At 33.9% G+C, this 26,580-nt stretch overlaps 3 protein-coding genes and 1 pseudogene across 4 annotated transcripts; 1 reads left to right on the forward strand and 3 right to left on the reverse strand.

The window, feature by feature from the left end:
- LOC18035861 overlaps positions 1-2,780 on the reverse strand; it is a 6,469-nt pseudogene extending 3,689 nt beyond the window's left edge.
- Positions 2,781-5,944: 3,164 nt separating this feature from the next.
- LOC18036046 (protein ANTI-SILENCING 1) lies at positions 5,945-13,537 on the forward strand. 2 transcript variants are annotated; one of them, XM_024180377.1, is made up of 12 exons: positions 5,945-6,604; positions 7,223-7,391; positions 7,489-7,674; positions 7,830-7,976; positions 8,060-8,313; positions 9,503-9,529; positions 10,682-10,774; positions 11,530-11,608; positions 11,753-11,843; positions 12,330-12,438; positions 12,573-12,689; positions 13,276-13,537. In XM_024180377.1, the coding sequence occupies exons 1-12, from the start codon at positions 6,275-6,277 to the stop codon at positions 13,351-13,353; spliced, it is 1,680 nt and encodes a 559-aa protein (XP_024036145.1). In that variant the 5' UTR covers positions 5,945-6,274; the 3' UTR covers positions 13,354-13,537. The 2 variants fall into 2 exon arrangements, with proteins under 2 accessions (XP_024036145.1, XP_024036146.1); XM_024180378.1 differs by having other exon boundaries at positions 13,243-13,354.
- Positions 13,538-13,714: 177 nt separating this feature from the next.
- Positions 13,715-16,130, reverse strand: LOC18036120 (probable histone H2A variant 3). Its single transcript, XM_006427110.2, has 2 exons — positions 15,837-16,130; positions 13,715-14,239 (listed from the first exon to the last, which is right to left on the reverse strand). The coding sequence occupies exons 1-2, from the start codon at positions 15,945-15,947 to the stop codon at positions 13,943-13,945; spliced, it is 408 nt and encodes a 135-aa protein (XP_006427173.1). The 5' UTR covers positions 15,948-16,130; the 3' UTR covers positions 13,715-13,942.
- Positions 16,131-16,520: 390 nt separating this feature from the next.
- LOC18036377 (serine-threonine kinase receptor-associated protein) lies at positions 16,521-21,863 on the reverse strand. Its single transcript, XM_006427112.2, has 7 exons — positions 21,237-21,863; positions 20,450-20,585; positions 20,045-20,126; positions 18,791-18,966; positions 17,830-17,967; positions 17,608-17,747; positions 16,521-17,209 (listed from the first exon to the last, which is right to left on the reverse strand). Exons 1-7 carry the CDS (start codon positions 21,352-21,354, stop codon positions 16,947-16,949), a joined length of 1,053 nt encoding a protein of 350 aa, XP_006427175.1. The 5' UTR covers positions 21,355-21,863; the 3' UTR covers positions 16,521-16,946.
- Between the last annotated feature and the right edge of the window lie 4,717 nt (positions 21,864-26,580).

The following is a 26,580-nucleotide window of genomic DNA, read 5'->3' on the forward strand; positions in this document are numbered from 1 at the left end:
TAAAAGACAAAAACATTCTAAAAAGCATGATTTTGCAAATCAAGACCCATAATTATCACATGATTGAGGGATCTGTCCCAGTTGCCTTAATTTATAAAATTTCTTACAAAGCCATGATTTCTGCGTTTAGCACGCAACATAAATTTTAGTCAAAAAGAGATGAGACTCTTCTCTTGCAGACTGACCTGTCTAAAGCCAACACCGTTATTCCAAAACCAATCCAATGGAAAGATGTCAATCTCCCAGACGAATGGATTCTTGAAGGAGCCACTGCACTAGTGATTCTGACAAAAAGCTTAAAGAGCCTATTTTCAAACCTTTTTAGGTTTCGAAAACTAGTCAAAAGCTTGTTCAAGAGTCAAAATCAAATTTTGTTAAAACTATTAGAAAACAACTAGATAGAATAGAAGTTTCTTCTTCCTCTTCTAGTAAAATCCAAATAACCCCAGACAGTGCCCAATCTAGCAAGATTGGTGTACTAGAATAAGACAATGTTTTTATAGCCTCTTCAGATATAGAAGCATTTAAAGAAGAACTTGTTTCTAAAGCCAACAAAATCCATTCGGAATTAGCACTACCTACTGTCAAGTCTCCACCTGACCTGGCCCCAGACAGTGCCTTTTTAGAACAGTTTTTTTTTTTTTTTGGACAAAATACTGCTACATGTGTTTTCTATGCATAAACAAAAATTATTTATCAATTGTTGTAGTTCACAGCTTGTTGGACTTGGATACTTATTATTTTATTAACCCTTAAATTTTTTCTTATACAATTGATGATGAATTAGATTTGACATCGAAGAAAGTTAGATAAAGACGCGTTCTTTAAATTTTGTAGAAATCACTTTTAACAAATCACCTTATTTTACAGCAAATTTTATTATTCTGTTTTTCATAAATTTTTCTAGCGCTAAATTTTACCCCAGGTCTTCCATGAAATGACTTCCAATCACATTAGTTATGCCTAAAGCCTTATGCGAGCCCATAAAAAAAAAAAAAAGAATAAATAAATAAATAAAAAGCCATTTGGGAGCCAAATCACCTTATCCAAATTAAACTTTGTGCTTTCCAAATTAATCTTTAAATTGAGTTATTGTTATCAATCCCTAGGCTTCAACTACGAATGTTTGCGGTGGAACTATTCCATGATTTCCTAGAAATTTATGTAATATGTTGACTAGTTTTTTCGCTTGTCAATTTATGGATGATAGGAAAAGAAAAGGAAGAAGAAACAAAAATTAAGAGGATACCTGGGGAAATTTTTATTATAAGGCAGGCGTCTTTATATGAACTTGTACTTCATTTTGTTGTGTCACGATTAATTTCATATTAAATTAATCACATGATCATGACTCTTTTTGCCCTTTCACGAACAAAAAGATTATGAAGTCATCTTTTTTAAAGGGTAAAGGATCAATACATGGGTGGCCATTTATTTTTAATTAACCTTACAAGCATCGTAAGATGCGTGTGTGTGTGTGTATTTATATAGTTATCAGTGCTTGGTCTCTATTTTCGATTTGAAATTAGTAATTACAACGACAAATGGCAATTATGAGAGTAAAGTCACCTTGCAAAACAAAAACCAAAAATATACATGAAACTCTATTGCAAGGGAGCTAACTGGATTTGGTTTTGGGAGATAAACCCTTTTGAGCTTTCTTTTGTTAGCCCAAATTACATGACTTTCATTGAGGGCTATGATCCCCTACAGTGGAGTTGGCTATGAGCCCATACAATTCGGATCTCACTATGAAATCGTAACAAGTGTTTTGGGTCCACTTAAGCATGAAATTAGAAATTATTGGACCACTGGGCTTTGTGCGGGTCAATGATCGATTTACAGGTATCGAACGCGCGAATTAGGCGCATAGCAAACACCAGGGTTGATAAAAAAAAGGTTAAGAAAAAATAGGTTAGCAAAGAGTTAAATTTTTCTATTATTGAAGAACGTGCTTAATTATTGAAGAACTTTCAAGTTTCTCTTTTTAAATGGGGAATCACTTGGGTCCTAATTTCTCATTCTTTCTATTTTTTTCAAACAACCTATTACATTCTTGATGTTAAAAATGGTAATCGAATGACACACTTTTTGAACGACCTTGTAGCACCATCGTATTTTTTAAATTTTGGAATACACACACATATTATAATACTATTTACTTGATAAATACGTTATGAATTTTTTTTTTTGGTTTTATTTTCAAAATTTGTGGTATCTTCATTCATGAAATTCTAAATTCTCAATGGTTTACTCATGCTTTTAGCGAGTATAATGATGTTGTTGATTGTTTAGCGCACTTTAATATTCAGCGTGCTCTTTTCAAAGAGGTCAATGGCTTTCCTAGTTATCAGTTTAGTTGAGATGTTTCATGAAATCTTCTATATATAACATAATTGATTAAAAAAAAGTTATGGAATAGTAAGTACTTAAAAGGAATAAATTGAATACATTTGAAAAAAATTATTGTGTAAGAAAAATCATCTAAAAGGAATACATGCTAAAAAAAAATTAAATAAATAAATAAAACTTATCATATAGGTCATGCATGTCGAACGCGTCACGTGATTGATTGAAAAAGAATATTGAAAAATAGTTAAATGAAACACTTAATCAATTAAGCGCATACGATAAATAATATGATTTATAGTATGAAGATCTTGACAGACTTCTAATTATTTTATCAATTTGCACCATGTCGTAAAGCATATATTACTATTTACTAAAACTGATGAGATTAAACATATCCTCTTACCTTTATCCCCTTTGATGGCTAGCATTTTTTGCTTATGCCTAACACATTATTTTTTTTTTTCACCCTTTAACATAAATTTTTACTAAAACTATTGAGATTAGATTGATCTCCCCCCGCCCCGAAATCCTTTGACAACTTGCAAATTTACTTTCACAAAACACAGGTTATTTCTTCATCCTCTTAATCAAAGATGAGTTATTTTTCATAACGAACGTCTTAATGCTACTAAAGGCACTTGTGAGATTAATTAAGTTGATCTTATTTTAATTATTTTCAATTTAATTACTTAAACCTAACACGTTATTTCTCTATGCTTTTAATCAAAGATGAGTGCTAAATTATTCTCGTAATAGACATCCTGATGCTACGAAACTAGTAAGATTAAAAATTGATCTTCTTTTTTCATTTGGCAACTAGCAGTTTTGCTTATTTGATAAAATAACAATCTCCATATCTAGCATCAAAATTTTCTCTTTCCAATGCCTCTAATTCCAAAATTAACCAATTTAGTTTATGAACGCTCGGTCTCGTGGAAGCTTTTTCTTTTCAACGACAAGACTGAATTATTAATTTTTTGAGTTGCTTTTGTCAAATCACTTGCTTTCTTCGATGTGTAGAAAAATACAAAATTATCCTTTCAGTTGCTAATTTGGGCTGATTCTGAATGGTCACTTCTTTTGATAACATATATATCTTTTTAGTCAGCAACCATTACATATACACAATAAAAAATATTATTATATGTACATGTATGATTGTATAAGTATTAAGTAATTTTTGTTTAATATCATGTCTATTTTAATTATTTATCTTGGTATAATAATTTAACATTAAAATTTATTAAAAATAGTCGATTGTTTTTTAAATTTATAGTATTTTATTAAATATTTAACTGATTTTTTTATAATTAATTACTTTAATAATATAGTTAATCGTAATTATTTAAAAAATTACAGAGTTCCAAAGTGACCCCAAAGAATTGTTTGAAATTTTAATTGGTTTTACTTGGTCAGTTTTTAAATAATATAATTACTGCCGATAAATTTTAAATTCACCGAATTATAATGTTTACAATTTTGTTAAATCCACTCCCTCGTCGCGCGCGTTCATTAACGTCGTGTGACGACGTGACCCCCTCACCGGACAAAGCCCGCGCATTTTCAACACCGCCTTATGAACACCCCTCACTCACACCCATCGCGCGTGCCCTACACTTGTACCCCTAACGATCCAATGCGTACATAGAGAAATAGTTCTGTGTATAAATCTCTATCCATCCACTTGCGTTGTGCCATTTTTAGCTTCTGAAAGATCGATTATTTATTACATGCTTAAAAGATTACTTGGCGGCTTACACATTGTGGAGCTACTTTTTTGCGTCAATCAATTCTTACACAACGTTTTAGATCCTTGAATCAATTAAATTTTAACTTAAAGACTCCTTAATATGTTATGTTTTTATAACATTACATCTGTCTTGATTTATAGTCAAACATGAATAAAGAAGGTTCCCAGTTCCCACCATTAGGCTGGAGTTGTTTGGTTATGAAACTCTAATTGATTTGACTATCAAAGATTACTCAATGGGTTATGTTTTGTGGGAAGAAAATATTTGGTGTGCAGAAAGATGGGAGAAATAAAGAAAAAAAAAAAGAGAAGAGAGAGTGGGTGGGTAGAGAGAGAAGATAAATTTTTCTTATCTTTCTCTACACATAGCACTACTCCATGTGGCAATACATTTTTACAACAGTAAGTTCTTACATAACTTTTAGACCCTTGAATTTGTGAAATTTCAATAATTAAAATTGAATTCCAAGTGTGCATTTAATCTCAAGTCGTGACAATAGTACCCCTTATAAATTGAAAGACTATCAAATGACTAGATTCCATTTACATACTTAGACTCTTAATCTCAATCATCACTAACCCAAATGGTACATACTAAATTATAACATAAATTGATATCAAAGAAAAATTCTAATGTTTTCCGTTGACAAAAACTAACTCTAACCCATCAATCCATTTATCCGCACATGCATGCGAGTGCAGCCTCGGTAGGTTTTGTTTAGCGTGATAAAATTGGAATAATGAGATTCAAGTTTTTTTTTGGCATTATTGATACTTCATGATTTAGAAATGATCAAAGGACTAGGCAATCATTTTCTGTAGATTTGTATTTGTCTTATTATTTGATAGAAAAATGACAAAATATAAGAATGTTGCAATTGAAAATGACCAAAAATAAATAGTGTTGACTGAACTCATACGATAATGAAAATGCTAGAATTTACAAAAATAATGAAAGGGGAATACAACTATACATGAATATGTCTTTAAAGTTTCTTTTATGTTAAAAATATGAACAAGATATGATATATACTAATCTGATGCTGTCTTGCAATCAAGATTTTTTATTTTACTTTTACATATGCTGTCAAGCCCTTGTTCCAAACTCAAGTTCAGGTCAAATGTTGACTTATAATCATAGTACCCAAAAATAGATCTGATTTCTTGATGCCTTGCATGTAAGGATGGGTATTTAAAGCTAAAATTCCGTCATTTGGGGTTCTTGCTTGACCAATTATATATCTCAAATAGGAAAATCTTAGCTACACTAAAGATAAAACATCACAACAACCCAATAATAATATATCACATGTAATGTTACAACATTCTAATTACTGTTTACTAATATTTTTTACTTAAGGTATCGAGGGCGACAATCATCCTTTAAATAAAGACAAGATGTATTAATAAATAATAAATAATCTCATTTTATGGATAAAATTATTGTTCTATAATATTTTTATTTGGAATATTAAAATACTAATTAGAATGTAACGATAATACCTTAAGGGTATCATACTCTACAATCTGAACACTATTAAATGATAAAATTTTATTATTTTTTCACCTTCTCATGCTGACAAGAACACGTTAGAAATTGAGAATTGTAGGGGGAATAATTTTTTAAAAAAATAAAATATTTTCTTTTCTTTTTTTTTTTGAAATTGAGTTTTTATCAAATAATTTTTTTCAAAATCTAAAAATGAAGACGGAAAACGGACAATAAAGTAAAGCACACGCGCCAGCCAGACGCGCGTGGGAGAAGAGGAATTTTGCGTGACCGACCGTCAAAAATAAAAACCGTATGCTGTTTCTCTCTGAGTCCTCTGCGTGTCTGTCAAATATCAAAATCAAGCCGGAGCGGCAGGCACTTTACGTTCCCCTATTTGCTCCGTGCGCGTACTTACACACACACTGCGCATTTTAGCTCTGTTCGTTTCCTCTTCCACCTTCACCTTCACTTTCACTTTCATTCATCTCTCCCCAACTTCAAGTCCACTCCTTGCTCGCTTCATCTTCACAGCGGGCGCACGTTAACACTCTTTAAACAGAAAAAAACCAACTGCCACGCCACTTTTCTTCTTATCAAGTAATGAGGAATCCGTTCGGCGTAAAACTGCATCTTTTTGGTGCATCTCTGTTCTGCTAGCTAGCCTTGAGCTTTTTTTCAAAATGTCAACCAAATGTGAGTTTAAATGGGGTATAGAAAAATCCGTTGGACGCAAGAATAGTGATTTTCGGTTCTATGAGTCCTTCTTTTACGACGGCGAAGAATATTCTCTGTACGATTCCGTAGTGCTTTACCGTGACGGAGACCTTGAGACTTACGTCGGTAAGCTTGTGAGGATGTACGAGACGCCGGAACAGGAGAAGAGAGTGAAGATAGTGTGGTATTTTCGTCCGACGGAGATACGTAACTTTCTGGATGATTATCGGCCAAAAGCGAACGAGTTGCTCTTAGCTTCCGGCGAGGGCAAGGGACTCTACAACATCAATTCTCCGGTAATAATCAAATTCTTCTAATGATCGTGTGTTTCTGATTTTGTATTATCTGCTGAATATTTTTTAATAATATATGCCACTTAAACTTAACTTAGAGTCTGTTTTGCATCGATGTGCTGTCGGGGAGCTGTAGTTTTAAGTAAGCGCTGTTGAGTGTTTTACTAAATAGTTTAAGAGTTGTAGCTTACGACAATACCTAAATACGCCTTTATTTAGGCGCTGTTTGGTGTTACTGTTGGTGAGCCGGGGTTTTCGAACTACTAGAGTTTTAGAGTGTTCGGTAAAAGCTTGCCAATGAGAAATCTGAAATGCCTTTATTATTATTATTATTTGTCAAAATTATAATTTTTTAATTTCACATCTAGAGCTTTTATTTCAGAACAGCTGAGGCTTTAAAGCCAGGATACCGAAATACCATGATTGTTGATCGAAATTTTCAAAATGAATTCTCTTGGACTAGCATGACTTAGAAGGGCTCTTTCACGCTTATACATGTAGCACGCAAACTAATCTGTTTTGATCAACTTTTTGCCCGTTTAGACTACATAACTAGGTAGTGATCTATACTATGCTAATGTTTTGTAATGTTACTTTGCATCCTTGTGTTTCCTTTTTCAGTACTCAATTGTTAGGAAATGCAATGTGCTCTGTGCTTCAAATGACCGGAGAAATCCTCTAGTATCTAATGAAGAGTTGTGCAGAGCTGATTACATATTTTCTCAAACTTTTGATGTTGCAAAACTTAAAATAGAAGAACGTTTCCCAGAAAAAATAGCTGGAGTAAAAGGTTGGAATTCTTGTATATTTGAATTCTTGATGATTATTTGCAAATGTTAATGAGTACTCACAATTCATATGCTTTCAACTAATATGAATGCACACAGTGGAAAACTTTTTCAACAAAAAGAAAGATAAAGCACTTGCTACAGTTTCAGAATCAAAAAGGACAGCTGCTAGTGTTGAAAAGCAACGGTATCATCCAAGTGAAAATACGGCATCAAGGCCAACAAGTCCTGTTGCAAAGTCGAAAATAGGGAAGAATTTTGCAGAAAAAGGAGATGAAGCAAAAGGTTGGCTAATTAATGTATTTCCTATATAGCAGTAAGAGATGATTGGTTCTGTATGATTCCTAAATTCAATATTTATGGCATAGTAGTCTTTCATATCAGCTGCATATGAAGTGGGCAAGAACGTTGATTATGTCCCTCAATTTTAATGAGTGCAGAGGAGCATTCTTTTACCAAGAGAAAGGATCAAGCACTTGCTAACCCTCCAAGTAAAAAACCAAAAATTAGCGTGTTAATAGGAAAACCAAATGTGTCTGGCAATTTAGGATTTGATAAAGGAGCTAGAATGAGCCCAACGATGAAAGGTAATTTCTGAGGATGCCTTCTCTACATGTATTATTTTTAATTTGCTGATTAGATTAAATTACCCTGTTTGCAACTTGTTCAGATTCAAGAAATGCTGTAACAGGTACGGATAAGCAATGGCATTGTTCAACTGATGACGCGACACTGAAGCCTAATATTAGAGCTAATGTGAGATTGCTCGAAGATATTACACAGCCAAGTGCATCAGATATGCCTTTAAAGAAGAGAAAGCTTCTTCAGGATGGGAATGTAAGCAAGGAATTTGATGAGCTTGTCCAGAATAAGGACTCCAAAACTGACAGCCTAATTCCAGAAGTGGCAAGAAGACCAAATTCTGTAAGCTTATAAGTTATGTTAAGTCTATAGGTGTAGATCTTACGTGCCTTACTAGCTGGCCCAAAAAAATTTGGCTCAATTCATGCTGTATTTATGACGAGTTGACTCTTAAGAGGTCGATGAGGAATGGTGTGTTAGCATATTAATATCCATGACTTGTCGAACACTTGGCTTTTCCTTTTTTCATAATTTTTTTATTTATTAAATCACCAAAATGTCTCTTTATTTGTTTTTTTTTAACTGCAGTTATTGAGAATTTTTAATTACTTTTAGTTAATTATTGATACTTCCATTAGCCCATGTGTCTGCTCATTGCGCCATAATGCCAAAAGTTTGAGCTTGGTCGAGCCATTTGGGCTCCAATGCCTAAAATGGACTCTACATGGGCCCATTTGGTCTAATGTGCACGAAAATGTGAGCGCCATTTTGGCCTCCCATACCCATAGGTGTGCCTGGTCTTTTTACACCTCTAGTTGTCAATTGACTAAAAAGTTTTAAGTTTGAAGATAAAGTCATAAACAATAATACTTAAGCTTTGACACTTGTGCTCTTGTGCAATGCTAGGCTCATGTAAAAAACTTGTCAAGTGGATCCAAATAACAAATATAGGCAGTCTACTTTGCTCTGTGTGAATTTAAATTTAATGAATCAGTTTCGAGGGGATTCCAATACAAAAACCATTAAGTCAAATGTTCTCTTAGGCCATGTTAATTGCCATTTGAAGTAAAAGTTTAAGCTTAAAGGTAACAACAATAGAATTTATGCAGTAACAAGTTGATTGACTGAAATTCTAAAGTAATAGCTCCTTCTAAGGGACATAAATTTTACATATTTCTTTTTCTTTGTTCTTTAAACTTTTCCTTTGATAAATGATAAGATCATCTTTGTTGAAACCTGTTCTTTTCTATAAATGGTTCTAGTGAATTATTTGTTGATAGTGGCCATGTAATTCCTGAGAAGTTGGATTGCTCTTAGATATTTAGCTAATTAACTGGATTGTCACTTTAAAAAAATAAAAAATTAAAAGGAAAATGGGTTGTCTTTTCTAAGTATTAGTCTACAGTGACAGTCAGAAGCAAAGTAATAACTTGCCTGTGAATGCTCATACTCAGAAAATTTTGAATCTGCATTCATAATTTTATTAATGACTTTGGTAACTTTTCTAATATCTTTTAATTTGTACCTGCAGGACAGAAGAAGTTGGTTCAAGACACCAGTGAGTTGTCAATTCCTGCACATACTGTTATTATTTCTCTTTATTCTGCTTAAATTAACAATGAGCTGCTCTTCTTTAATTAAGATCTTTTTGTCATAAAAAACAGTACTTAAAGTTCCTCATGCGTATAAACTAGAGTTTTGGGAATCTTAAAGAAGAGGAAGAAAACAGAATCAACCGCACTCATTGTTAGAAATTAGTTAGATGGTTCATAACACATAAGGTTCTTTTCAAGTTTGTCATTCATCTGTTAGGTTTTATTTTTGGATCAGAAAATTTGTAAATGAGTTTCTTCGTGACTGATGAGTTTGTTCTCATTTCTTCCCACACTGTCTACATTGGTCTCAGCATTTAACCTTAGAGATGGTTCATTTGTGCATAATTTGTTTCTCGTTGGTCATATACACTAATTCTTTGCAGCTTCTCTACTTCAGCCGTCCATCTTAAATTAATTGCATGACGGTCTCAATCTTAACTCGATTCAAGGGAATAAAATCTTTCATAAAACAGCAAATTATATTCTTCAAACAGTTTGCTGAAGAACATAATTTGAGTATATTAGAGGTTCTAGGATGCCCCTGAATGAGATAGTTTGAAAAATATAATCATATAAAGCACGTTGAAGTTTAATAATTGTGAGTAATTTCAAGGAGATACCAACACTGGCAGTTTTTTTTTTTTTCTTTTTTTGGTTCATTATTCACAATTAGGAAAGTTATTTCTTGGGCTCATTTGACAGAGAATCAGAAGAAATCAACTGGTATGGCCTTGATTGAATTTCCTTTGATTGATGCATACTTGGGTCCCTCCTATTTTTCGTTGGTTCTCTTGGATAGTTGTATAGCAACTTGTATGACTGGCTTTTTATTATAGGTGACAGTTTGTTTGGGATTGTGGTGAATTGAGATCTTACCATCACAATCATCAGAATGATTTCCCAATTCTCTCTCTTGATTCTTCTCCTTTATTTGACCCATCATAATCCTTTGATTTATGCCTTTTTTCATTTTGAATCAAACTTACCATATGAACTACTTTTGCTTAAGTATTTGAATGATGATTTAGGTAACTTTGAATGGTCAATTTCAAATTTTGATTTGCGTTGTCTCATCTGTTAATTAGTATCTCTTTTGTTATACATATCTTTCTCAGACTTGGGAGGAAAAATTGCAGAAAGCCAATGAATCAGGCATGCTTGTTTTGCTTGGGAATCTGGATCCATGCTATACATCATCTGAAGTAGAGGTATTTGTTATATTTCTCCATTTTAATAGCTCTTGTTTGAAGAAATTTGCATTTACAGATTTCATAATCATAACTTTTTTTTAAAACAATTTATAATCATAACTCTTCATGCAGAAATTTTGTATGTTTTTGATGAATTTTGTTGAACTTTAAAATTTTAAAAAGGGTAAAAGCTCATTTAGGGGTATCAATACTTTAACGGCAGGGATGTTTCGAGGTATTTTTAAAAATACGGGGACTAAATGGACACTAATCTTAAAATACGGAGACTAAATAAGCTTTTACCCTTTTAAAAATTCAAAATGTGGACACTTGTAAAATTGATATCCCTTTTCTATGTAACTTAAGTTATGACGTTTTACCTCCTTTTCTATTGTGCTTTTTCGCAGTGGATTTCATGGGTAAGAAACTCTATTATTTTGAAGCAAAGTAGGCAATAGGATGTATGTAGTAATTATTCTTTGAATTTTATTCAGGATCATGGATCTGGAACAGCCTGATGCCAGCAACTAGCTATTTATTCATACAATTATATACAAACTTATTGCACAACGCGGGATTAACAGACTTTGAATGGCTGATATATCTCAAACATGTTGAAATGCTCAGTCATTTGAAGTCTATTTAAATATAAATCTGAAACTCTCAATCATTTGAAATGTATTTAACTATAAATAATCTGATTTATCTAAATTGCTGTATCTTAATACTCTCTTCTCTTACTTTTTGTCATAAATTGCTTATCTGTTCCTTAGGATCTGGTTTGGCAAGCATTTAATGAAAAAGTTGAGGCGAAAATGCTACAAAGAAGTGCTTTGTCCAACCCACACTATGGTATATCATCTTGTGGCTCTGTATTTTCTTCAGAGTCATTAATCTAATCGTCACATGCTGTGCTTGGTTGTCGATCTTTGACTTAAATACTGGGAAAGTTCACATGTACCCATTCATGTAGACTGTTCAATACATATGAAACAGGTAAAGCTCTTGTCATATTCAAGTCCAAAGATCGTGCTGATTTTGCAAAATCAGAATTAATGAGCAGATGCCTAATCGTAGCAGATGGGAGGTACTTTAAGCAACTTGTTTCTTTGCTTTATATATTTTTGCAATAAGATTCTCATGGTCTAGCAGTTAATTCATTATTTTAAAATACTGGAAGATTTCAAATTCTCTTTGTTTGTTTACTATTTTGGGTCCTGGCTAAAATAAAAATGCATTTTGATTATTGGATCATCAAGCTCTTACTGAAATAAGGACTGTACATGATTGACATGGCCTGCATAGGTCAAATGGATTCCTTGGACTTGCTTTTTTGACGCATATGGTTCTTAGTTGATGTATTGATTGAGGGTCCAGTTTCAGTGTGATGCATCTTTTAGATTCTTTCTCGCTCAAACAGCAGAGTCGAAACATTTTAGGTGGCCATTTCACGAGCCGTTTTGACTGTAAAACCAGTAGTAGATTTTTGTATGAGGATTCTCCCTAATTATGCAGTTCAATATCAAATTCAAAGTTTTTGATTTTATTCAACATTCTGGTTTGATATTTGCAGGCCCGTAATTGGTAGCAGAACAACTTTGGTAGTACCTGGGACACGGCCCACCAGATTAACTGGGCATCTAACCCTTCACAAACTTAGGCAGAAGCAGAGTCAAGATATGGTTACTCATCTTTCTTTCTTTTCGTTTTACTTACTTTGAAATCATTCATCTGTTATTAAACTGTTTGTTTTTCCATTAGCCTAAAAGATGTCCTATACTCTTATCCTTCTGGTTTGGTCCTTAATATTTTCCAGAAAAAGGCAGTCTCAACATCACACTGTTCCCAGCCCAATACTATTGAGCATGAGATGGCTGCCCAGTGGCGTTTGATACAGGAGCAGGCAGATGTATGGTGGAAGGCACTATATGAGGTTCATTTTTGAATCTCTCAAGCTGCATCTCTGTTTCTTTTGTTTTGCGATTATACACATATAAGGAACAGATGCACAAGCATGCACAATGCAACCGAACTACCCCCTACAGAGCCAAATTGCATGCACTTACTCCCAAGCCTTCTTCCCTCACATCCATTTGAATCCGTCTTTTCTTTAGTGCATTACATATGAGTGCGAGGAGGGTGAAGTCAATCTTGAGTTTGAATGTTGATAAAATGGAGTAGTTGATTCAGATGACATGTGCAGTGAATGCAATTGATTCCCAGATGCTTCTCTGCATCTTCTGTGCATTGTGTTGTTCCGGTTATTGTGCGTCCTCATGTCTGTCATATGCAGTAAATGTGAATATGTATTGAATAGTGGTAATTGTCTTGCAATTAATTTCAGACCCAGTTCCATTCCCTTTGGCTTAGCTGTTAAAGTAATTTGATGTATCGGGTCACCTTCTAATATTATATATTTCATTACATATATTGTAATTCTTTTCTGTTGTATCTTGTTTTTCTTTTCCCCTTCTGGTTTTCTCTAGGTGCTTATCTTTTAACTTCACCTCATTGACTAGAAACAAGAAAGGGAGATACGGCACCTGCGGAGCCAGCTGAAGTTGATCATTAACAATCAGCAACAAGTGGGGTCGTGAAGATGGTTGAAGTAACTTTTGAAAGACCAACTGCGTCATAAGCACCCACTGTTTTCTTGCGGGAAGGATTCTGGATTTTGCGTACCAGAGGAGAGAGGCATACAATACGAGGGTGTCCCCATTTTGGACGGTAGATGGGCATCACCCATGAAAAAAGAAAAGAACTTTGTACGTGAATCCTTTTCACGAATGCATTATCATGCCTCAATTTTTGTATAGTTTTTTGGAAGGAGACTTGTAATAGTTTATATTAACTTCAGCCAGAACACAAATGTGAAGTCCCCAGTAAACTTCAGGCATGGTTGCCTCATCAACCTCTTGCGCAAGATTTTAAAAAATAAATAAAATCATTATATTCGAATTGAAAACAAAGAAACAGATCTCCTAAAATTATTTAAAAATTAAACAGTAACAGTTAAATACCAACATGCGAAAAACAAGCACCACAATTCGTCGCTGCATGAAATGAAGATTGAAGAATGCAGATTCCTAGCATTAACACATCTCTGGCATCATTTCTCATTTAGATATTTCAGCACAGCTAAAAGTACACACATAAACAAAGCCGAGAGGATGATGGTGTCACGAACTACTCTTTGGAGGATTTATTGATGAGGGACTTGTGGATATGAGGAATAACTCCTCCACCGGCTATGGTTCCTTTAATGAGAGTGTCAAGTTCTTCATCTCCTCGGATAGCAAGCTGCAAATGCCTTGGAGTAATACGTTTGACCTTCAAATCCTTGCTAGCATTCCCTGCCAACTCCAACACTTCGGCAGTTAGATACTCCAAAATGGCTGCTGTATAAACAGCAGCTGTTGCACCAACCCTTCCGTGAGCAGCAGCCCTTTCCTTTAGCAGACGATGGACCCTTCCCACTGGGAACTGCAAGGAACAAATGTAACTGACTTATACAATACGAAACAACTGAAGGAAATTCAGGAAATCTGCGTAATCCTGTTTGAGCACATCTTGAATAGGGCACCTACTGTGCCTTGACATGATAAAGGCTACAAATCTGGAAACATTACTGCAACTAACTTCTGCCATAACAAATACACCCATTGGAAACAAAAGTTAAAAAAAAAAAAAAAAATTATCAGGCTCAACAACCAGCTCGTAAGAACAGTCAACATTCAAATAGCTCAAACAGAGATGCCATTGGTCAATCAAAACCATGTCAAAAGTTTTACCACTTTACAAAAAGCATTAAATATTTTCTTTACTCTTAACGGCATTTATAATGGACTCACTAAGAAATCTATCATAAAGCTATAAAAGAAAATCATTCAAGATATTAGATATAAGTGCAGGAATCAAACTGCAAGTGATGCTCAAACTACTCCAGCAAAAATAAGTAATTTATTACACAAAGCCAACTAATACAGGCATAAGAACAACACGCCTTCACCATCAAAATTTGAAATAAACAACACCCCAGAAGTGGTGAAATCACCTCCAAGCCTATTTTTCCAAAATGATCCCAAATCATATAAAGCAGCAGTCATTATCAACAACCTCAACAAACTCGAGCTAAAACATAATCTAACGTATGTCACCCTAAGCTTCTTTCGACCTTTCCGTGGGATACTGGTGTTTTTTTTTTTTTTTTTTTGGTTGGGGGGGTGGGGGGGGATGATCAACAATTTCCAAACAAACCCGACGTTGCATATCCACTAAAAAAAAATATGCTACATATGAATCAGACAAGATATAAGAGAGGACTAAGAAATGCAATGCTCAAAAACAGAAACCTTACTATAGTAACCAACCCCCCTTCAAATAGCCTATTGCATTACAGGGGATCTTGAATCTATACTCATTGTAATGTTGCAGCTAATTTGCGCACACTTTATTCCTAATATCAACTATACCTAAGCAAGCACAAATCATTCCCTTTAATCTTGATTTCTCAATCTATAACATCGGCTCAGAAACTTAAGCTTTTAAATTTTTTTTTAAAGGCAATTTTTTTAAATAGAAAACCAAGAACTGGATGCTACAGCCGGACCTTACAGCCTCAGCAGTCATGAATCAAGAAACAACTTGGATGTAGAATTATTATTATTATTATTATTATGATTGAGATGTAGAAAAATTATTAATAATTAGTAAATACTAAAAAGCTATAACTAAATTACCAGACATTGCGTACCCCCCACCCCCCAAAAAAAACAGATTTTTTTAAAAAAATAAAAATAAAATCCTAATATCTGTTTCACTAAGGAGACTCCAGCAGCGTTTTATTCCGAATCAATAACAGTCGAATATTTCGAAAACATAGCCGAACACACAAAAGTCACCAAGTAGACCCCACAAAAACGACAAAATTACCCGGTAAAAAAATCATCGAAATAATTATAAATGAAAATAATCTGACTAATTATAAAATCATTTACAAGCACAAATATAAAATCAAACGAGAGTTACGCTAATAATTATGAAAAGAAAATTAAAATTGAAGAGGAAAATAAAGAGAAACCTGAAGACCAGCACGAGAAGAACGGGAGACGGGTTTCTTCTTGTCCTTATCCTTGTTGTTGTTAATGGTGGTTTTGCCTGTTATCAGTCCTTTGGCTCCTTTGCCCGACATTTTCCCGCCTAATTTCTACAGCTTCTTTTAAATTAATTAATTATTTATTTAATTATTTTTAATTTTTTCTGAGATGAAAATTATCGGAGAGGAAAGAAAGAGATAAAGCTAAGCGAGCGTTTGAGATTTTTGTGTGTGAGAGAGAGAGCGAGTGACTGCGGGTGGCGGCTTTGAGTTGGAAGAATCTAGATCTTGACTTGTCAATGTTATTGTATCGCCCTTTTTGACGGAACTACCCTTATTATTTGTTCGTTATTACTACTACCTTGTATTGGACCTGAATTTGATTTCGAATCAATTTCGAACTTGCTCTGGCTCAGGCCCATGACTAGGCCCGTCTTTACTTCTTTCCATCAAAATTTTATAAATTCAAAATTATTTTGGTTTTTTTTTTTTTTTTACGTGCATTACAGATTATAATTGATATTCTAATTTTAATTCTTTGTTCTCTTTACAATTTTGATTTTTGATATACCATTTAATCCACCACTTACAGGGGAGTCGTGGTCACAATCTGTTCATATTTACAATAAAACACTTATCGAAACCTCCTTAATCCTGAATCAATTATGTCATGCTCATGTACGGTCCGAACTTTTGAGCCCAAAATATTTCGAAAGAAATCTACCTCCAGTCCACAACACACACTGGAGGACTACTGTAAAAGTAAACTTCTGTACATCAAGCAACCAGTTAAATTTCTGCAGAATATATATTCATCAACCACCCACTTAACAAGAATACCCTTTGTCTTTCTTAGAGGTTGCAGATTATACGAAATTAGCCGACCAGAAGATGAAAAGGCTTTTAAAAAAAAAAAAAAAGTCCGGTGAAATATCCTTTCAGATAATAGCAAACAAATTGAAAAGGGCAGAAGAGTCCATTACATATCCGCATGACAGTCACCACAAAAAGCTCCCTCTTGCCTTCAACTTGTTACCCAAGAGCAGAGTACAAATCACACCAAACATTTCCAATGAAAAAACTTTAAGAACTGGGTTATGCATTTGCAATCTTCTGCTTTTCTTCGGCCTTTCCTTCTTTGTTTATATGAAAGCCCTCAATTTTGCGGGTAACCTCATCAGTTGAAGCTTTTAGTTTCCCAGTTTGAGCATTCCCAGTGCCTGAATGATTCTCTTCGTGATTTGGAGGGTTCGTCTGCCATATTCTAATTGTGCCATCTTCTGATCCTGAAGCATAGGATTCTCCTCCAGGTGAAAACCGCACGCAGTGGACAGGACCATGGTGACCTTTGTTGCATCCTGCATTCAAGATGAGGCTTCTTAGTTTGGACTCAATCCATGGTAATCTTGTTTATTCATTTGGATTAATAAATTTATGTTCTTCAATAATGTGCAATCAAAGACGAAGGAGGAAGAAGCCCAAAAAAGAGGAAGAGGCCCAGAACGGATGCGCCTATCTTTAGCTTGAACTAGCCTAAGAAGGCCAGAATAATGAAAAAGGCATCAGAATGCACATTTATCCCAGTGCTCAAATATCAGCTGGATGTTATGGCTATTAATAATCCATGTCATGATGCAACAAAAGAATATTGTAAGTTAGATCAGTTTGAAAAGGCACAAAGCAATGGAGAGTGAGAAATATCTGCTATAGGCATAAAACCATTATTCTACAATCCTACAAATGCAGAGGAACTAACCGATCTGTTCTCCGGTATGGAAATCAAATACATGAACCCACATATCTTCTCCTCCAGCAATGAATATATTGCCAAGTTTTGGTTCCAATGAAGCTGACTCTGTATTGCATGGCATATTGTAGCTCTTTACCAATCCGAAACTGAGGAATATACGGGAAAGAACTATATCAGCGATGTCTGCCATATTAGTAGGAGTGACAAAACTATCCAATTAGAACTTACTGATTTGCATCCCAAAACTTAACACTAGAACCATCAGCTGTAGTTATGTAGCGACCATCCCGACTCACTTCAGCACTGGTAACAGGTGACTTGGTCTCAAGAGTTTGGACAATTTTGCCACTTCTAGCATCCCATAACCTATAAAGATGCCACAAAGCAACGACTAAGTGAAATGATTCCAAAGTAAAGAAAACTTTACAGAAGATCAATGCAAATGTGAATACTAGTATACTTCAAAATCACGAAGGGATAATAATTAACTTCAACCAAAATGATGATAATGAAAATAAGGTTAAAACCTAAACCATGAACCCAGTCAAAGAGAATAAGGTTTAAGGTACAAAAGATTCAAGCTCGAAACATGCATCTCTGGAGATGAACAAGATATGTGTCCAATACTATTAGCATATCAGGAATTTGAAGAGAGCCTGGTTAGGACATGATAATTTTGATTAACATTGTTTGCTTACCTCCTAATTAACATATAGAGATTATACGTGCATTCAGAAGGCCAAAGGCATTAACAACTCCATCACATGAGACTTGTGAACATATAACTGGGAGGAAGCCGGATTCAAGATTTTTATCATCTTAGATTCTGCCACGTATTTAACAGAAGTTATAACTCTGAATACAGTGCCATAATGAAAACATTTCCGAAATTTCACAAATAATGAGGATGTTTAATTGAGTTCACAGAACTAGCACATAAAAATATTACATATTCAGCATCGCATGTAGACTCACTTCATATCTGAAGTGGCTCCTTGTCAAGTACCAACTCATTCATCTCATATTTGTGTTAGAAGCATTATAAACTGTAACTGTAATCTCATGGAAAATACCCAGACATTCCAATTCAACTAATCAAAGAACTCAACATGATATTGGGTCATCCTGAATGATTACTTTTGTTTTCTCTTGAAGATTTTAACCTGAAGCATTTAATTACTCTTCGTACCTCACACCACCGCTATCAGTGCAGGAACTTAGTATTGTCTGGTCACTGTGAAGCCATGCAACGGTTCTAATTGAACCAGAAGAATTGCCAACTTCTCTTGGAGATGCATCTGGACGATTCAAATCAAATATTCGAAGAATTTTCTCAAACCCCCCAGTGAGTAAAAGATGTGTGTCCTGTGAAAAGAATTAACTTATAGCATGCAGCAGGCTAAGTAAATAATTGTTGGAAACAGATTTTCGGAGTCCAGGCTCAAAGAATTCATGTGTAAGATAAACAAGATAAAGAAAGAACAAAAGCACAGAGGACAGGAACAGATGAACAAGATTTAAAAAAAAAAAAAAGGTAAGAAGACAAACATCAATGTTCAAAGCCTGTCATGCTGTTAAAATAAATGAATAATCAAAGAACCAATAGGCCTTTAGCCCAGTGGGAGAACACTTGCTCTCACAATGTGTGGAGCAAGTGTTTGAACCCCCCCCCCCCCCCATAAGAGCAATTATAGAGGTTTAACTTCCTTCCTCAATTATGAAATAATTAAATGGGTGGAGTCAGTCTTCTCCTTTACGGAATGCGGGTGGAGTAGGCGTTAGAGATGGTAAAATCTAGACAGTGCTATATAAAATTTAATGTAAACTGGTCTCAATAATTATCTGATTGTAATTATCAGTAGTAATCTCATGTAATATGAGTTGTAATCTGAGCAATAGTCTCATGTAATTAAAAAAATAAATAAATAGTCAAAGAAAAGTCAAGGAGGCCAAAAGGACATTCGAAAGAGTCAGAAACCAGAATCCAAGTTTTGACAATATTTCTAGAAAAATAATGGCCTAGACCTAGCATACCAAAGTGCAAGGGAAAAGTTGACACCAAGCCTACAACGTGGACATGAATCTGTCTGGAAGAAGACTAGATCCACAAGGATGATGTACATGACATGATTGCATTTGCAGAAATTCAAAATCTACCGTCTTATTACACAGAAAATCAAACGTGCGGAAAAATCAGCTGACTTAAATATGTTTAGCCACTCAATCACACACAAGAACTTGGGTACTCCACAAACCTTTAAAATTAATTAAAAGAAGAGCAGGCATTCACTGGAAAAAAATGTTCTGCATTCCTCACTTCAAAGAATATGCCAAATGCACAAGATACATGTTTATGGGTAGATCAAGAAGAAAACTTCCTATCTAGAAATTATCAAATAGCATGCAGTCCAGAAAAGGCAGAATTGCCAAACTCAAAATTTACCTCCGAAAAAGCACATGCTCGGACAATATGCTTGTGTTCAAAGGAGTGTTTTTCGTCCCCAGTCAATGCATCCCATAATTTCCTGCAAAAGATAAGAGGAGCATAAAACATAGGAACAATAAACCATCAGATGAATTATCTAAAAAATTAAGGATTTTCAATTAGGTCAGAGCTAACTAACAATGATTTGCCGAGTAACCATTCACTTCAGAGTTCTATACTTCGTACAAATATATTTTTCTCGAATGCAAGTCATTGTCACCTCGTGAAACTTCATAATCTTATTATGATACCAAATGTTAGGCAGCCCAAGTAAGCATTTTTCCCAAGGAAGCCAAATAACTACTTCAATTCATAAATATACAAGGTAAACAGTATGTTGACAAGAAATGCTCAACTACTTACGCAGTAAAATCTGCCGAGCCAGATGCAGAAAATAAAGCATTAGCATCCAGGCAGCAACTCCACACTGCACCTTTATGTCCTTCAAAGGTACCAATCCAATCCCCAGTCTCCCCATTTCTCAACATTGGACTAGAATCTACATTTAGAACATCATATAATCAAACAGAGTTTTGAAACTGCAGAATACATTCACGGTCATTGATATGTAGCACGGTTTCTCATGAATAAACTCAACAAAGTAAAATCACAGCCCCAAATCAGCACATAGCCCATAATTGCTATACACTATCTAGCTAAGCTCATAAAACATGATTGAATACATATCAATGCTACCAATATTATAAAGTCATTGCATTATGAATGTTCAGCGGAAACCGCCTACAATGATAAACGATCACTAAAAGACTATTAAAAAATATTCCAATTCACCATTACATAACCAAATAATCCATGGTCTGCAATAAACAGCCATCAAATGAAAATCAAACCGGAGTCAATCATTTTCACTAACTGACTATTCAATAAGAACCAACCCACAAGATTAAGTTATGATCGGACAGTGGACCCAGATGAACATAGCAAAAGTACAACCGAATATCAAATCCACTACAAAAATATTAAATCACTAAATAATAAAATGATCAGCAAAATGAAGAATTAAAGAAAATCCAGCTCAAAATCATGGAACTATATTAAAAAAATAGACGTTCAACATTCAGCTACATACATAAGCGCATCATCAGTTAACAAATAAATAAAGAGAAGTTAAGCAAAAACAGCGTCGTACCCTTGCTAGCACTGACAAGAAAGAACCCATCAGGAGTGATCGGACTGTAAAATAAATCGACCACTGGCCGTGAGTGCCCGTGGCAGACTAATGGCACTGCCACTTTTCTCTTGTCCATTTCTCAAAAAATCAACCGAAATGAAAGATCTTTATAAAATTTATCAAAACAATCTATAGATCAAAAATTCAAGATACAGTTTTTTTTTTGGTTACTTATTTTATACCTTGAACAAAACTGGGTCAGCTTCAAATTCAAGATTAATTCACAGTTTATATAACAAGAAATGTCATTTTTTGTTAATTTTTTTAAATGTAACTGGGAAGAAACCCAGGTTTTAGGGGATTGAAAGAATTTTTTTTTTTTTGGTACTTTTAGTGAGGCCAATAAATTTTGATTGCCGACGCTACGAAATTGAAATAATGTTTATGTTTATAAAACTGGATAAAAAGAGAAGACAAGAACAGAACTGTGTATCAAGGGCCAACTGAGCAGCGAAGATATTGAGGCAAGCGCCTGGTCCCTTTTATAGTGGGGCAATTTGTTTTTATTTATTTATTTAATATAATTTCTAGAACATGAATGAGAAGGCTTAAAATTGGTAAAATTGAAGGTTCTGAGTATTTTTGTATTTGTGTGGGAGTATATTTTTTTTTCTCTTCTTTGGAAGCTGACTTTTCCCGGTAAACTGCAACTTTGATAAAGCAAGACAGGTTATGGCGAGTATCATGTAAACTTTAATTTGATAATTCTTAGGCATAGTTGATTTTCTTTGTTTTGCAAATTAGAAGGCTTTCCCTTCAAGATTTCCAATTCTCGTCCAAACCCCCTCGTTGCTGCCATCTAAAACCTCCTCTTCATTAGCTCTTTTGTAAGCCTAAATTTGTCTATACACCATAAGTCAGTGAGGTACCCTAAACCCCTCGAAACAAATTCATGGTTTTTGGTGCGATTTTACCTATTTGTCCTTTAACCTAAAATTCACTAAAAAACATGAATCAAACGCCCAAACCTAACATAAGCATTGATTCTAGCTTAGCGGTACTAAAGTACTAGTGAGTCAGCTACTTGAGCTTTTTAGGTGATGAGACCATGTAAGTCCTTGGAAGAGTGGTGGCTGGAGGTTGAAGAAGATCTCAGCCCCTTGGTTTTGTGTGTGTGTTGGTGATAAAACTTAGAGAATATGAGTGTATAAGATCATGAGAGAGAGATAAAACATTTTTGATCTTTATATAGCATAGCATGGATGCCTTACTCGTGGCACATTTTTATTGGAGACTTTTATTATCCTTACCGAGATTTTTTATGCCCTTTTATTATTATGGTGGTTTTCTAGCTATTATGAATATGCTTGGAGAGCAAAAAGGCAGTTTTAGACGGGTGTAGTCATTTAGTGCACATTACGTAGACTGCATGTGGTCCAAGATTCTTTTTGCAGAAGTTGTCTACACAGTGACGGTTATGGCAGCTAAGGACCACTGTACTTTGAGGACTACTTCTGATTTTTGCTAATTTTTACGGCCGGTTGTTTCTCTTTTTTCTGACAAAGTCTATTTGATTTGATTCCATAAAATCAAATATTCCTTTTGGGCGACTAAGATAGTGCACTTGATGGCCATTTTTTGGTACCTTCATCAATTCTTTGATTCTCCTAGGGTATACCCCGCATATCAGTTTATCTAGAGGGTGTTCTCAGTGCAAGTCAAGTACCCCAAGAAATTAATTTCCAGCCACTAAAGTCCCTTTATTGACACGTGACGTTTGATTTTAATTTCTTTATTTATTCCTTGAACAATTAAGTTTTTCAAATCATTTTAGATCTGATTTAAATTAATTAACCGAGAGGAGTAGTACGAGGGTTTAGTTTTGATTTAAAAAAATGAACCAAATCAATAATAAATTTTTGAATTGAAATAAATTTTGCAAATCAAATATGAAATGCCACTCCTAACTACGCTGTTTGTGGAGGATATGTTTATATGGTAATTTTTTTAAAAATAAATATATTTATTTGGTAATTTTAAAGTGATTTAAATGGTAATAGAGAGGATGATAAAATTTATTACAAATAATTCTTGCCAAAACTGAGATGAACCAGGATAGACAATATCCCTACCCCATCTTCCCCGTCTCATACTCTAGACTGTAGTACACTTTACTAGATGAGACAAAATTTTTATCCCGTAGGACCCTTGGGAATAACTAATATTAAGGTTATTTTTATTAATTTTTTATTTTTATCAACAAATAGTAATTAGGCTTAAATTTATAGTTAACTAAACAAAGATATTTTTACTCATAATGTAATTGTCGCTAATTTATTATTGTTATACATGAAATATTCTTAAGATGTTTATATAAGCTACTTAAAATATTATTTATCATGGCGCGGCATGGCATCGGAACAATGAAGAAATGCTGTCTCGAGTTCCAACGGGCTTTAAGAATCTGTATGATGTTTCCTGTGGCCCATGAAATTTTGAAAGAGTTTGACTTGAGTGGTTCTATTAAGACCCCTCTGAAGACTTGGGAAACAGTAAAAGAAAAAAAAGGGGCTGAAGTGATGATAAAAGAGGGTTATGGTTCTAATCACTTCAGTAAAAGAGGGTTATGGTTCTAAGTGATGATAAACGGTAAGACCCCTCTTTTACTGTTGATTTATGATAATTATCACTTCAGCCCCTCTTTTACTGTTATAAACACCATAACCTCTTCTTTTTTTTTTCTATTTATGATAATTATCACTTCAGCCCCTCATTAAAGTGATGATTAAATTTTGATATCTATGCATTTAATCCACAACAATTATACCCTCAATCATTTAATTAACTTCAAATAGATCACTTAATTCTTGGCTTATTTAATAATAGCACACACATTTTATTTATTTCATGTGTGGCCCCAAATATTTTAGATTAATATAAAATTAATCTAACAAAGTAAAGAATCACTCACGTCTGAAAAAGAAAGGGTGTGAGGGCCAGATACAGTTAGGGAAACAAACGAATGGTTGGAGATTCTTAGAGAAAAGAAACGAAATCTTCATTGCAATTCCGCTTTTTGTTTTCCATTTTTGTTTGTTTGATTTCAAGTGGAAAGCAATTATTGGCCACGGACAGAAGGTTCGGGCTCATTCTACAAGCTTTACTCAATCACGCCCTCCATGGAATCTTCCAATCATACTTAAACCAAATTTAGATGCCAATTAATTAACATAGGGTTAGAACATAGTGGAGCATAACGAAATTTGTTAGGTCTCCCCACTAATATACGATAAAATTAATTGTCAAAAACTTTAGCACAATTCATATTTTAAGTCTACTAGGTCGCTTGAGCTTTAGTCCAATGATGAATCATTATCCTTAAAGTTAAGCATGATTATGAGGGCAATGGTTTGAGTCCCCATGGACTCAACCTCCTTCAATAAAACATAATTATGTGGAGATTATTTAAAAAGTTTTTCTCTCTTACGAAATGCGAGAGGAGTAGAGACATCTCTCTTCTGTGAGGGTTATTTGTCTGGGCATGTACTTCATAGAATTAAAAATATAATAATGTAAGTCATAGTTACATATCTGATTGTAAATATCAGTGTAATGATTTGTTGTCATAACAGTTGTAAATATTTGTATAATACAACAACATGATGCTTAATCAGTTTTTTTTTAAAAAAAGTCTACTGGAGAATTGGGATTTGGGTTCAATGGGGTCGGAACGAAGACAAATTAGAAGCGACCAAACATTTTTTTTTTAATTTTCAAATCTTATCAACTGAAGAGGGCAACTCCTAAATTAAGAAATTAAATGAGCAAAATATGAGGAAGAAAGAAAAGAGTTTGGTGATTTTCCCATTCTCGATAGCAAACTTCGTATGCTGATTTGCTGAAACTTCTCAATTGCGCGCACGATTCTAAACAAATTTATTTTTCTGTGATTTCAATTGAGCAACACACAATTTCTCAAGTCCGAATCTGGAGAGATTCTATACATGAGGCCAGCTATCATTTTCTTGAAAAATATTAATTTTTTGGGTAATTTTTAAAAACCTCCCCTGAGGTTTGAGCTTGTTGCAAGTAGATGGCGAGAATTGATTTATTTGTAAAAAATCCCCTACCGTCAGTTAATTTTAATATTGACCGTTAGTTGAGTATGCAAAGACAATATTACCCTTAATAATAGTTTGTAGACGGAAATAGCTAAAAAAAAAAACCAAAATTATTAGTTATTTTACCCTCTTTAAATTATTGATATTTTCTTAAAGTTCCTACAAAAAAAATAAAATTAAAAACTTGAAAAATCCTCTTTAAATTATTGATATTTCCTTAAAGTTCCTACAAGAAAGATAAAATTAAAAACTTAAAAATGAAATAGTCATAATTTTTACCTATGATATTGTAAATCTTTAGAATTGACAAAGATAAAATTATCAAAAAATAGGGTTTGTGCTTTTCGCGCCAACAATTTTAGTTTTTTTTTATAGTTATGTTAGTCTACAAACTATGGTTAAGGGCAATATTGTCTTTGCACAGTTAACTAACGGTCAATGTTAAAATTAACTGACGGTAGAAGTTTTTTTACAAATAAACAGATTCTCGCCATCTACTTACAACAAACCCAAACCTCAGGGGAGATTTTTAAAAATTACCCTTAATTTTTTTGTTTTTTCATGTACTGCTGCACGCCACGTATGACTAAAAAATCAATTCCCATATGTTTTTTCGCTAAAGACCACGAGAACTTAAATATCGTATGCTTCGGTTTAGGGTGATGTTGAAATCTGTGATGGTCCGAGTCCAACTTGAAGGCAGCGAATTGAAACTTCACTATCATTGCCTAATTTATGAAGGAGTTGCCACTGAATTGAAGTACATGCGTGTCAATGGAGAAAAATAAAAGGATGATGATTAGGTTTGTAAAAGTAAATTTGATTTATCTTACTTGTTGACCCTATATTTTATGCATATTAGATGTTTATAACCGTAAAAGAAAAATAGTAATAATAATTAAACTAATGAATTCAATTAAAGTTACGCAATACACATCAATTAGACTCGTAACATTTGTTTCAATAAACAACTAGATATATTTTATGCATATTGATTTTAGAATTAGGCATGGTATTAGTGATCGACTTCATTTGAATAGAGATGATTATTACTCTTTTGGGGATAATAATATATCAATGTTTTTTTTATCTTTTTTCAAATATATGAAATGGTTTTGAATGTACGTTTCAAAAATAATAAAAATCTAACTATCTATTTTCAAAGATGTTAGAGTCTAACCGTCTGTGAGGACCAATTTTGGATCGTATTTTTCTCAATATTCAATATGGTAGAAAGTGAA

The sequence above is a fragment of the Citrus clementina genome, unplaced genomic scaffold (assembly GCF_000493195.1).
Source record: "Citrus clementina cultivar Clemenules unplaced genomic scaffold, Citrus_clementina_v1.0 scaffold_7, whole genome shotgun sequence".
In the NCBI taxonomy this organism is placed as follows: Eukaryota; Viridiplantae; Streptophyta; class Magnoliopsida; order Sapindales; family Rutaceae; genus Citrus; species Citrus x clementina.